Source organism: Hippocampus comes, unplaced genomic scaffold, assembly GCF_001891065.2.
Source record: "Hippocampus comes isolate QL1 unplaced genomic scaffold, H_comes_QL1_v1.1 scaffold159, whole genome shotgun sequence".
Classification (NCBI taxonomy): Eukaryota; Metazoa; Chordata; class Actinopteri; order Syngnathiformes; family Syngnathidae; genus Hippocampus; species Hippocampus comes.
The window spans coordinates 882,393-895,482 of record NW_017805742.1 but is presented as its reverse complement, the minus strand read 5'-3'; the positions used below and the strand labels follow the sequence as shown (position 1 = coordinate 895,482).

At 42.4% G+C, this 13,090-nt stretch overlaps 1 protein-coding gene across 2 annotated transcripts; it reads left to right on the top strand.

The window, feature by feature from the left end:
- The first annotated feature begins 2,529 nt into the window (after positions 1 to 2,529).
- Positions 2,530 to 13,069, top strand: vapal (VAMP (vesicle-associated membrane protein)-associated protein A, like). Of its 2 annotated transcripts, none has more exons than XM_019883795.1 (6): positions 2,530 to 2,754; positions 10,429 to 10,581; positions 10,891 to 10,994; positions 11,282 to 11,362; positions 11,777 to 12,004; positions 12,328 to 13,069. In XM_019883795.1, the coding sequence occupies exons 1-6, from the start codon at positions 2,697 to 2,699 to the stop codon at positions 12,460 to 12,462; spliced, it is 759 nt and encodes a 252-aa protein (XP_019739354.1). In that variant the 5' UTR covers positions 2,530 to 2,696; the 3' UTR covers positions 12,463 to 13,069. The 2 variants fall into 2 exon arrangements, with proteins under 2 accessions (XP_019739354.1, XP_019739355.1); XM_019883796.1 differs by lacking the exon at positions 2,530 to 2,754 and adding an exon at positions 6,821 to 7,677.
- Positions 13,070 to 13,090: the final 21 nt, after the last annotated feature.

Sequence of the window (13,090 nt, the reverse complement as noted above, 5' to 3'; positions counted from 1 at the left end):
ACTTTACATGTAAGAAGAAAATTTTGTGTGAATAAAGTTAGAAATTGGCAAGAATTATATCTGAATTTTACAAGAAAAAAAGTAACAATTTTACTCTGAATAATTTGTCATATTCTAAAAAAAAAGTTGCCTTGTTAGGAGAATTCTTGTTGACTTTCTCAAGGAAAAAAAATTAACCTCACAACAACGAGGGTGTAATTTTACGACAATTAAAATCACAATTTTCAGGGTGCTGTTTGCTGTCGGCTGTGTTTCTTTATATCATGCCCATGATAACCATAGAACAGAAAATGGAACTTAATTCGATGTCATCGTTGCTCAGTATTATATTGGCGTTTCGTTTTTGTGTGAAGAAACTCGCCTCACCTGCACAAGCAGTAATCAGCTTTTCGCGTCTTATCTGTCATACAAGTGTAAAAGGAAGTTAATAGCTGTTTAATAAAATGAAAAAGAAGTAAAAGCAAGCGCTCATTAGCTAAGCTCATCCTTTGAATGTTCTCTGAGCTGAAGTGTGGTCCCACTTTGGAGGTTCTGCTATTTTATGTTCTGTGGTTTCACTACAGGGAATACAACATGTGTTTTCCATGTATTATTTTTTATTTTTACCCAAAAAGGGTTTCTTTTTACTTTTTTTAAAAAACTCTTAAGCATGTAAGAAAGTGTTTACATACAATGGACTAACAAACACAAAATATATTTTTGAAGGGGAAGTGAAGTAACTAGTGCCATGTGTTTTATTGTGTCATCACAAATCCAGAATAGGTATTCTTATTAATATTGTGTTTGTGGAATATGAATTAAGCATTAAAATCCACCAAGGGCTGGCCATTTTGCCTTGTACTGCGATACTTGCTGTCGACTGAAAATGACATCACAGTGCCCAAGCCTGAGGCACTGTGATGTCATTTTCAGTCGACAGCAAGTGGCAAAATGGCCACCCTTGAGATGGATTTCTATGCTGAAAACATATTCCACAAACGCAATATTAATCAGAATTCTGCTTTTCGATGAGTGCACATTGAACACATTATGGTCAAGATTTTTTTACATGACTCCACTCTTTAACCCATGTGCTGCAGTCGATCTAAATATTTATCTAAATATATTATTCCTGAATATTTATTTCACTTTCAACCACTCGACATGTTCAGTGGCATCAGTGCTATACATACACATATAGTTCATATTTTTTTCTTTGTATTTTTGCCCTCTATGGACAATAAAAGCGGTATTGTGCTATGACCAAAACATAAATGTAAATCTATATAAATAAAACATGAATTGGAATATTTCATATCACACACTTTTTATGCTGTGTCTTTGATTTAAAGATGACAATACGCAAAAATCTACAAAAATTGTAGAAATTGTAACATATGGGGTAACCCATGTGTTACAAACATCGTAGAAATTGCAGCACAAGGGTTACAGCGTGTTTTTTAAGCAAGTTTTCCTCCGCATCAACACTTTATCTCATCCATGCTGGACTCATTGTTAATATGCCATGAAGCGATCATGTGAAACATACTGGATGTCAAATTTGTTGATGTTCCCAAAAGTGCCTTTTCTGCATGAATCATCTGATTTCTCAAAGGACGTAGAGATTTCTTGTATTCCTCTAACTTGTTTCAGCATCTAATCAGTGTACTGTAATAAAATGGTAATTATACAATGTTATACTCTTGCATTTTATTTTATCACAGTTTGGTCCTTTGCAAACAGGATTATGTTCAATTGACTTAACCCATTACCATGAAGTTAGGGCCAAGGGAGGACATTTTTGTTCAGCTATCTTGAAAACCTGCACAGATGAGGCCTATGCAAAATTGTTGTCGTCTTTTTTATGTAAAAAGTCTTGGCAAGTGAAACATTTTTCAAAAACTATAAAATTTAGAAGATGCACGACAGATATGTTACTGTGAGTGACCTGGAAGGTGTTTTACTTTCATTTCCTCGTCTATGATTATCATCACGTAATAGGCATGATTGTTTTTGAAAGACAAAAAAAAATAATCTAAGATAAAAGGTAATAATTTTAAGAGAAATACCTAATTGTTTGAGAATATAATTGTCAATTTATGAAACTAAAGTTATTTTATGAGAAAAAAGTAAATTTTATGAGAAAACAGTGGGTGCCAAACCGTGAGAATGGGGGCGGGGGGGGGGTGTCCACTCCATAGTTTTTAGTTTTAAGGGAGACTTTTATGATCCACTTTATTTTACGTCTAGTCTAAAATAAAGCAGCTCACGCAAGTGTAATTATAGTCTAAAATGTAGACAATAATTAGGTCAAATTGAAGCAAATTTGTTAGGGTTATAGTCAGTCAAAAGTCATGTAAGCTGAATTAAAGAGGGCTCTGGTTGTGTTGACAATTTGAACTCATTCTCATTTTATTCCTCCTCGGGTTTAACACAATTACTGCGCCCTTAACCACATCTGCTGGGGCCGCATAGGTACGTAAGCACGCACGTACGTACGCACCAGTAGCGGTTGTCGTGCGCGCGCGCTCTAGTATTAGTAGCCACAAGCTCGCGCACGTCGGCGTTGTGCTCAGTGGACTGACAGAGAGAGGGAGAGAGACAGAGAGAGAGAGAGAGAGAGTGGGGGAGAGAGAGAGAGAGAGAGAGAGTAGCAGAGCTTTGCAATAGTCGTAGTGACCCGTTCCCACTCACGCGCCCCCTCCTCTTTAGCTAAAATGTCAAAGTTGGACCAGGTACTCGTTCTCGAGCCTCCTTCCGACCTCAAATTTAAAGGTAAGGTGCGCCGCAATGTGCCTGTTGCGTGACAAACGTCCCGGTGGTTCGTGACGACGTGTTGTTGGGGCTCCAAATGTAATTTTTTACACTCACTCCAGCGGCTCGTCGTAGGCTGCGTGCTAGCGAACGTTCAGCGCCATTTTAAGTTAGCCGCGGACTGGACGGGCCGCCACTTCCTCCTCGCGCTCCGGTGACGCGGGCGAGCCGGGCCTCGAGGCCACGCTGGCGGCCAAAGGTGGCGGTGTGATGCCGGGGCAGGCTGACGTCGCTGGAAGTGAACGTGTTAGCAATGTTAGCATGGCCACAAGCGCTCTCATTCAAGTTTGAATGGTTAGGGAATGACTGAATGTGTGCAATGGGAATTGTACACTTTGTCACAGCAAGCAATTTCAGAGACTGACAGTTGTAGAAAAAAATCTAACTTGGCGAATTATCATTATGCAACTCACTTTTGTGAAATTGTGTAAAACCACCCAGCTTTAGGATAGTGTGGAAAAACATTCGGGTGCCAGGCAGTGCTGTGTAGCTGCACCTGGCTAGCTTTCAGTGATGTGTCATTTAATCGTTGGCTAGGCAGGCCAGCCCAAGTGTTAGCTTGTCTAAAACGACCCCTTTTTCAACTTCCCTCCAAACAAACCCCGTCTCCCAACCCCCACTTGTAACATTTGTTGGTTACAACTGTTGCTTGTTATGCTGATGAATGTGTACTAGTAATGAGCTTGCAGGGAACGTTGTCAACCTATACAATTAATATAATCTGTCGTTTACTCAACTCAACTGTATTTATCGAGCACTATAAAGACAGTAGAAAGCACCAAACAGTAAGACTAAGATCAAGTCTGAGTCATGCCGTGTCAAATGCCATAGAATACAAATGAGTTTTGAGACGAGTTTTAAAGATTGGCATCGAGGGGACTTGCCGAATGTTCAGTGGGAGCTCATTCCAAAGAGAGGGACCAGCAACGGAAAAGGCTCGATCCCCTCTGAGCCTCCGCTTAGTTCTTGGTACTTCTAACAATGTCTGGTCCGCAGACCTGGGGTGCCGGGCAGGTGTGTAGGGGCGGATGAGCTCAGAGAGGTAACGATTTGAAAACAAATAATAGGATCTTAAAAAGAACTCTAAAATGTATCTGGAGCCAGTGAAGGGATGCCAGAGTAGGAGTTATGTGCTCCCTCTTACGAGTACCAGTCAAGAGGCGAGCAGCAGCATTCTGGACCAGCTGGAGATGCTTAATGGAGGATTGTCTGACTCCAAAGTGAAGTGCATTACAGTAATCCAGCCGGGATGTGACGAAGGCATGAATTACTGTCTCAAAGTGCTCATGAGAAAGTAGAGGTTTTACTTGGGCCAGCTGCTTCAGATGAAAGAAGCTGGATTGAACAACGGCACCAATTTGCCGGTCAAGTTTAAAATCACTGTCCAGTTTAAGACCCAAGTTTGAGACTGTTGACTTAAGATAAGGAGACAGGGGGCCCAAGTCTACAGGATGGGCTGAATTTGGTATAGAGCCTGCGCATGGGTTCAGGAAAATGTCCCCACCAAAATATGAAAGCTATGTTTAGTTCTTCACATTTGTAAACCCCCTTTTATTTGCAAATGTTTCTTAACAACATGACAAACTATTAGGTGAAAAAAACCACATCGATTCGAGCCAAATTGTGTTAAGTGGTGTCTTACAAGGTTAATTTGTTCTGCGACCATGCTCATGACTGAAAACACTCGTATTGTAAATAATTGTTCTCCATTGGATTGAATATCAATATTTTCGGCAATGTGACGAGATGACCCTAAAATAACAGTCTGTCAAAATGCACAGTCTGGTTACAATGGCCTTTTTCAACCTTAGTACAGCGCACGAAGAATTTTGACGGGTTTTGGAGAAGTGCCGATTTTTGTGTCGGAAAAAGTAGCCATTTGGAGGGGAACGTTTTTGTGTAAAGTTGAGTTGATATCGTCGATAGAAAGTCGGGTGTCACTTAGGTGTCACAACTTAAATAGCGCACATTGAACATTATTTATGAGAAGAGTGGTGTGGGCAGTAGATTAAATGACCTAATACTATTACCTTATTCTTAGTAATAAAACTCTGTGTATCCCCAATAACTAGCAAGTTAATGTATTGACGGCGTGAATGTTTTAAGACAAACTTGCTTTAAAAAAAAAAAAAAGTAAAATAATAAGAATAAGAATCTTTTTGGCTGTGACTTCGGACAAAAGTGAAATATATGTTTATCATTGATTTATAAAAAAAATACTATATATATAAATGTGAGCAAAGCCTAAACAGTGGTGATTGTTGTCTTTGTTGGTTCTGTGGTAACAGCGTGTGTTATAAAAAACATTATTGACATTTCAAGTTATCGTGGGTGCTATGTTTGAGAACATACCTAACACCACAATTAAATAGGATATAAAGATTTAAATTGGCTTTAAATCATTGTTTCATACATGAATTGTGCGTTGACGTGTGCGTCGCCACCGGGGCACAGTGTAATGCGGATATACATGAGATGCACAAAGATCTGCACAACTGCCCAATAAGCTGCAATATTACTTGATTGTTGCAGAGGATAAAGAATAGATGCAAACTGTTGTCTGCTCCGACAGCATGTTATGCTCCTGCTTCTGTTCAAATACAAGTTGTTTAAAGGTGAATCATTTCCACAAAATTGAGGCTAGTTTTATTAGCCCGTTGATGGCGGTTTGCATCAAGGGTTAGCATTAAGGTAGTGGACTTTCCTATGGAAAAAAAAATGTAGTCATTTTAAATACACATGTAATTCTTTGTTTTTACGTTTAGTTCAACAGTAAACTTCAATTGGGCGGGGCAATAAACAGCTTTGAAGTCTTTTTTTTTTTTTGGAAGAATTGCTCATGTTCTGCCAAAATACTGCTTGCTGTGAAGCTTACTGCGACCATGAAGTTCTTGTCTCAAATTTTTCCTCTCAAGTCCTGGCAAAAAAAAAAAGAACTCAAATGACAGTTTGGATTTCAAAATAACTCAAGCAAGCTCGAGGTGACACTGTGATTTTGTGTTCTTTCTGTAACACCTTAATTGCAAATCCTCCGAAAATTGTTCCTACCTTGATCGCGATAAAAGTTGCACTGGTTTCGACAACTGTAAATCCAACACCGTGTTTCCCACTGAAGTCAAAATGTAGCATGTTTGAGTCCAAAACATGATTTAAGAGTCAAATGTCAGAATGGCTGCAAGCTATTGGTCACTTTGTTTTGGACACAGACTTAAATGTGACTCAGGTTGATCCTCCCAAAAATATTTCGTGTCCTTGAATTGAGCCTACAATTAGTACTTAATGATTAGCAGTCTGCCATACGGCGTCAATGTTCTCCGGTCAGATTTAATAAATAAGCCCAATTGACGTAATTCATCCAAACGTCAGATTATGTGATCGAACCCATCTGATTGAATTAATGAAGCAAAACACAGACTATTTTTTTCACTCTTGAATAATGCTCATACTTTTCAACAGACCAACGAATAACGAACTTTCTTATCACATGTCCTCAGCCATCTGAGATTCTTCTAGTTAGATAGAAGAGGGCAGCCCTGTTGTTTTTTTTTTCTCCCTGCTATTTTTAGACCACAACCAGGCCCGGGGGACCCAAACTTGGCTGGCATGCAACAAGATGAGCCAAGGTGTCAGCTCGGGGTTAGGTAAAAGACGAGAGGCTGTGTGGGTGTTCCATGTGCGTATTTATGTTGGAGTCATTTCCATGCTGCCTTGAGTTGTGCTCACTGTGTATTTTTTTTTTTTTGGAATGGACTTTCTATACTAGTCCTTTTCCAGTGGGCACTTCTTGCCGTTAACTCTTTTCCACTTTGCTGCAGTGTTGCCCGGTGTAATACTCCGCAGTAGGACCGTCAATCAGGGTTCTACTACGGTGGCCCGCTTCCGCTATGCGACCGTGTCGGGCTACCCGAAGTTCACCGGCGCTGGCCTGACCAGGCCAGTACAAATTTCATAAATAAATAAATACAATACAATACAATCAATGATATGTTTCTGTAAAAAAAAAAAAAAAAAAAATTCTATATTTGCAGTCATCAATATTTTTCAGCTGTGGGCATGTAAAACCCTTTCAGGCTTTTCTATATAAATACATTTGACTTGACATGACGGTGCTACGCACATTTTTTATTTGTTCCATAAGGAAAGGCTTGAACGCGATATAAAACCCAGGAACTATCAAATGTTAAATATTAAATTAGATTTTATATTGAACAGAAAAAAAATGAAAAAAGTCACCCACACAGAAGTACTATTTTCTTTCTCAATAAGTCTAAATAATACAATATTAAAAATCTTAAATTTGAAACATATCGTATTGTATGATGGGGAATACAGAACCAGGATCAGTTCTAGTGGGGCCGCCGCCTCCCAAAAAGGTTTAATTTAGAACCCCATCGATTATCACAGCACAATTCAACTATCCAAGTTCCCGCCAAGCCACGACTTTTTCAATTGCTGCTCATCTTCTCCTCCTCCTTCCCAAAACGAGAACAGTCAGGGCTCTCTCATGCTGCGATGAAAGATGCTTCTTGTCGAGCTACAGCCTACCTAATGGCAAAATCTCTGTTTTTACTTCTCGGTGGACTGCTACATCAGCACTTCCAAATAAGGACACGCTGGCAACTGGGTCGCCGTTATCGTTGTCGTCATGTTGCCGCGCGACTTTTACACTGAGCGAGAGCAGTGTGTAAAGGGCTTCATTGGCTTTTTCTTTTTTTTTTTTTTGGGTGACCTCTGCTTTGTCCCAGTTTTGTACTCCACAGTCTCCACATGGCTGCAGCAACCCAATTGCTTGCTGTCCAGTCTCCTCTGGGACATGGTCTGTTTTACAGGAAACGTCCAAGGGAACGTTGAACGGGCTCTCAATGCGTGCGTTTGGGCTAACAGGCAAGCACAAGACATCAAAAAGCATCATGCGCTTGAAATTTTTTTAAATGGAACAACGATGTAACGTCTCGACATGCTTTAATTATTCTAAAAAAACGTATTGATGATTTTTTTTTTTTTTTTGTACTAATCAGGTTAGATATTTTAGTTTTTGAAACTAGGAGTTATCTATCGTGTCTGCTTGATTAGGGTCGGGTGATTCATATCATTGCCAATGGCCACAAATTTCTGGGTTTATTTCAGAGCTCCCGTTGTCCTCAACAGACAGCGTGATTGACGAGGTCGTACCGGTTTGCAGGAATGTCCTGGTGACGCACCTGTGCTCGCGCGCGCATGCATGTGCCACAACACTGCCATGCTTGTGTTCTGCAAGCGGGTCATGCCTGTCGTCTTATCTTTCTGAGCAGCCAGTGTGAATGTAGCCTTTTGTCAACATTCGCCAAGCTTAATGCACAGCCTTTAATACCTTACAACCTGACATGCACAAACACCGAATTCACGTTTTTTTTTTCCCCCCCCGAGTGAGAAAAGCCAACACGCGCGTCGTGTTCCTCTCTGTCAAAAAATATGAATCGACAAACTCAAGCGCATCAAATGACACACAAAAAAAGGAAGAACAAATGTGGATGCTATGGGACTTTAGAATCCAGTATGCTTACCGTCAGTAGTATCGACGATGCTACAAGACATTAGCATCAGCTAGGCTATCGGACATTAGCGTCCGCTATGCTTTTGCATGGTGGAAACAGTTTTGCTACTGGCTGTTCCAATTGGCTTTCCTTGTGGTCCAAGTGCGGAAATAAAAGGCTCATTCGTGAAAGTCTGTGGTCGGATGCGGTTACGTATCCACGCGAGGATCAGTATTTGGTCTGGGTCATCTTGTGACCGAGCTTGCCTCCCATTAGGGTCCTAACTCTGTCAGCTGTATTTAGCCTTAATGAGGCATGACATGGTGAAAAACAGCTCAATCAGCGCAAGCTCGCCGCGGAGAAAAGGCCGTCTCATGATGCTCGCTTTTGCTTTCCAACTTTAAATGTAATCTACTCTCAAATCCGGCACGCGTTATGATACTGGCCGATACAAAGTACGGCACTCGAGCATCACAAGTTGTTTTTTTGAGCTGATTTGTTAATGTAATCCAGGAGTCTTGGAATCTGAAAATCATGTACCCCTGGATCTTTTTATCAGACCACAAGTACCCACTCACTCATTTGGAGAAATTTCGATTTGCACCACATGCTCCTCTGGCAGAAAAGCAGTGTGTTGGTATCATCGGTGTGAGCGATGGTTATGATGAAACTTTGGCTTTGGTTCACAGTCATGTACAACTGATGGCTGTGAGCATCCATCCATCCATCCATCCGTTTTCTGATCCGGTTGGTCCTCACAAGGGTAGTGGGGGGGTACTAGAGCCTATCCCAGCTGTCTTTGGGCAGTAGGCGGGGGACATCCTGAACCGGTGGCCAGCCAATCACAGGTGTGTTCAATCAGCCTGCCATGCATGATTTTGCAATGTGGGAGGAAACTGGAGCACCCGGAGAAAACCCACCCATGCACTGGGAGTACATACAAACTCCACACAGGAAGGCAGTTGGAGCCGGAATTGAACCCTATACTTCTGCACTGTGAGGCGGACGTGCGAACCACTGGCCCGCCGAGCCGCCATGGCTGTAAGCAAATAACATAAATATATTCAACAGACACTCAAACGTCTCCGCTCGCTATTGTTTGCGGGAGTTATGAAAAGGTTCAGAGACCCACAAACGCCGGTGTCACCCGCCACGTATTTGCCTTGACTTAAATGTAATTACGTCACAGCGATAGTTCCGATTCCCGTCCTGTGTGAACTCACCATAAGCGTAATTTCTCATATCTGACAGCACAGCTGATTTGTGACGGGCGGTCGCATGCTGATTCTCATGCCTGTTAGCGTCGCCGATTCAAATGTCCTGCGGCAAAGCAGATTTACATTGCCTGGTACCGTGGCTGATTATTATGTCCAATAACTTGGCTGACTAACGTGCGGCGACTTAGTCGGTCGATTTGTAAATCCATCAACGTCAACTCTTATTATCGGAACGTGTGTCACCGCGAAAGGACTCTCGAACCGTCTCGAGTCATGTAGGTGGTCCCAATCGAGGGGCGCCTTTAATCCCGCTTAGTCCATTGAAGTCAGTCGGACGCTTTAATTTCCGTCTTGTCTGATGGCAGGACGTTCACACGAGCTCCATCCAGCAAAGCCTCGATTCAATTATTCCTTGTAATCACATCGGCTTAATCGAGTTGCGCTACTACTGTTCAAACGATCTCTTGAAGTTCTTTTTGAACTCTTTGCCAACCTTTTTTTTTTTCCCCCTCTCCCCTTGAAGTATAAGGAGCATATTTAGAAATACAGAATTTCCACTCTGTGATTTAGTATTGAAACGATGGCTGTCACTAACATATCTTCGAACATATCTCTTTTTCTATCAAATACACGGTGACCTTGACCTTGTCCTAGTATGTGCGGGCTCGGATTTAAGTCCACGAGGTGCTGGATATTTTTTTTGCTCCACTTTGTAGTCATTTCATAAAACATTCAATATATGTCGTATAACAATATGTTTGACAAATTATTATTGCTTTGACGAAATTCTGTGGTAGACTTTTTTTTTTTTTTTTTTGAACCGCTAGCCTTAGTTGAAACTATACAAATCAGTCAAAACGCTCTGTGGTTGTAACTCCACGGTTTGTCATCATGTCCTCCGCCAGGTCCGTTCACAGATGTTGTCACTACCAACCTCAAGCTGAAGAACCCCTCCGATAGAAGAGTGTGCTTCAAAGTCAAGACGACGGCGCCGCGCCGGTATTGCGTACGGCCCAACAGCGGCGTCATCGAAGCGGGAGCCGCCGTCAACATCTCTGGTGAGTGAAGCTTGCGCGTTTTCTGCCGAGTGCTACGGTTTGTTTGGCGTAGGTCAGCTCGGGTATCTGCGCTTTATCCACAGAAAACAAACACGAGCCCATTAGGGGGGGGGAAACAACAACAAAAAAAACACTTTTCCATAAGATATCCACTATTAACTAATTCACTCCCAAAGACGTTTTTAAACGTCTTTTCAGACTTGGTCTAGAATTGGCTGGTACTGAATGAGTTTTAATATGATCTCCGGCCCAATAGACGGACGGGTTCACCCTAACTGTGTTGACCCTGCTTTGCCGTCCCTTCCTCAGTTATGCTACAGCCCTTTGACTACGACCCCAATGAGAAGAGCAAACACAAATTCATGGTGCAGACAATCTACGCTCCACCCAACGTCTCTGACATGGACTCTATGGTGAGGAACATGCATGACGTGTGACGGTTCAAGTGTGCCCTCTCTGCCACCAGAGGGAAGCAATATCCCAGTTATGTGTTACCACACCGGACTCTTCTGATGATGTTGTATGAGATCAGCTTGTTTGTCGTGTTTCTGTGAATGCATTCCATGTGACATGTTTGTGTAAATGTGCCAAAATCTTTTAGATTTTTTCAGAAGTGTGCGTTCACATCGCAGGATAGGCAGGAAATGTGACGATGGATAACGTTGCCCACTCTGCTTTCTTTCTCTCCCGCCGCTGCCAGTGGAAAGACGCAAAACCCGATGACCTCATGGATTCCAAGTTAAGATGCATCTTCGAGTTGCCTTCTGAAAATGATAAGATGGTGAGAAAGAGGCTATTCCTTTCCCCATGATTTTCAAGATAAGAGGACGGCTTCTGGTGGGGAACGTGTAATAGGCATCTCCAATTATTCGGTGCTGGTGCTTTTCAAGGTGTACATGTGGAAACATTGTATTAAAAAGTGAAATACAACTGAACTGTACATAAGCGGTGATTCTTTGGCGGAACACTAAAGGGAGTCTGTGTGCTCGTAGTTCACGAGGCACGGTGCAATATTTCTATTTGATTAACAAAAACTCCCAAAATATATAATTCACCCTCTGAATGTATTTATTTATTTTAAAGGAATGAACTCTTCCAAGGCATTTGAATTGCTTGAATATGGCTGTTTGTACCTGCTGACTGTAAACGCCGCCCCAAACTTGACCCTACTCATTGTTTCCTTCCCTGTTTTCAGAATGACTCGGACTCGAGCAAATCTGCTCCGGTGATGAACTCCGCCAAGGCCGACCTGCCCTCAGCTGCCGCCACCGCCGCCGCCGCAGCAGCAGCACCAACCCCCGCCGTCTTGGCCAGCGCTTCTGCCTCATCATTGGATGACAACGAGATGAAGAAGTTGCTGGAGAAGTGCAAGCGGTTGCAGTCTGAGATGAGCAAAATGGCCGAGGAGAACCGGCATTTAAAGGTGAGACACCCCCACCGTCCCCTCGCAGTGACGATTAAAGTGCGTTCTCGCTGGTGTGGTGCCAACCAGGGCTTGGCTGATTTTAGGGTATCTTAGGACATGATAGAAAGATGCCAAAAATATGCAGCTGTTCTTTAAAAAAAAAAAGGGATTTTACTATCCACCAAAAACACAAATATTTGTAACAAGCTGTGAATGGCTTGTGTTCCAGTGTAATCTCGTCATTTGTCAGTTAAGCGATTTGAAATTGAAGTCACATTTTTGCGCAAAAATAAATCTGGTCATTGCCTTCCAGTCCAAGCCACTTTGCTTGTCTCCGCCAGGACGACGGCGCTCGCATGAGGAAGATGGCGCGCTCAGATCACGTGAGCGCCCCCTCAGCAGCTTCGCTGCCCTCCCTCCTGGTGGTCATTGCGGCCATCTTCATCGGCTTCTTCCTAGGGAAGTTCATCTTGTAGACTCACGAGTTGGCGGCGGCGTCTCCGCGCCCCTCCTTCCCTCGAACCAAGTGTTTGTGTTGACGTCTGCCATATCACCGATAGCGTGGGCATCCGGGCCAACACGCGTGTACAATAAAGGGGTTGCCTTTTTCCCTTTTCACCCCCTCCTTCTCCCCCCACACGGTTAAGCGCGCACGCATCCAGAAAGCAAAGGTGAAGACTGATTTTTTTTTTTTTTTGGAAGGCTTCAAGTCTTGTGACAGTTCTGTCAGTCCACATGGAAGTGAATCATAACCACCCCTCTCTCTTTTGTTGCTTTTAATCGGTGTGGGCTCACTTGTTTTAATGAAATTCTTTTTAAAAGAAAGACGGAAGAACTTACATCACCTTCACTGGATCACTTCTTTCTTGCTTCTACTTCTTGGAATGTTCACGTCCAGTTGGGGCTCAAGGTGCCTCCTTCCTCCTTGTACATTTTGTCTATTCTTTACCCATCAATGCAGACTTTATATTATCATACAAATCTTCTATTCCCATCTGAGGCAAACATTGACTGAAATGGGTCTCCATTCTTAAATGATGTTCTATGATATTAAACATTGAAAATAAAATGGAGAAAAAAAAAGTGGTGCTTTCCATATGAGTC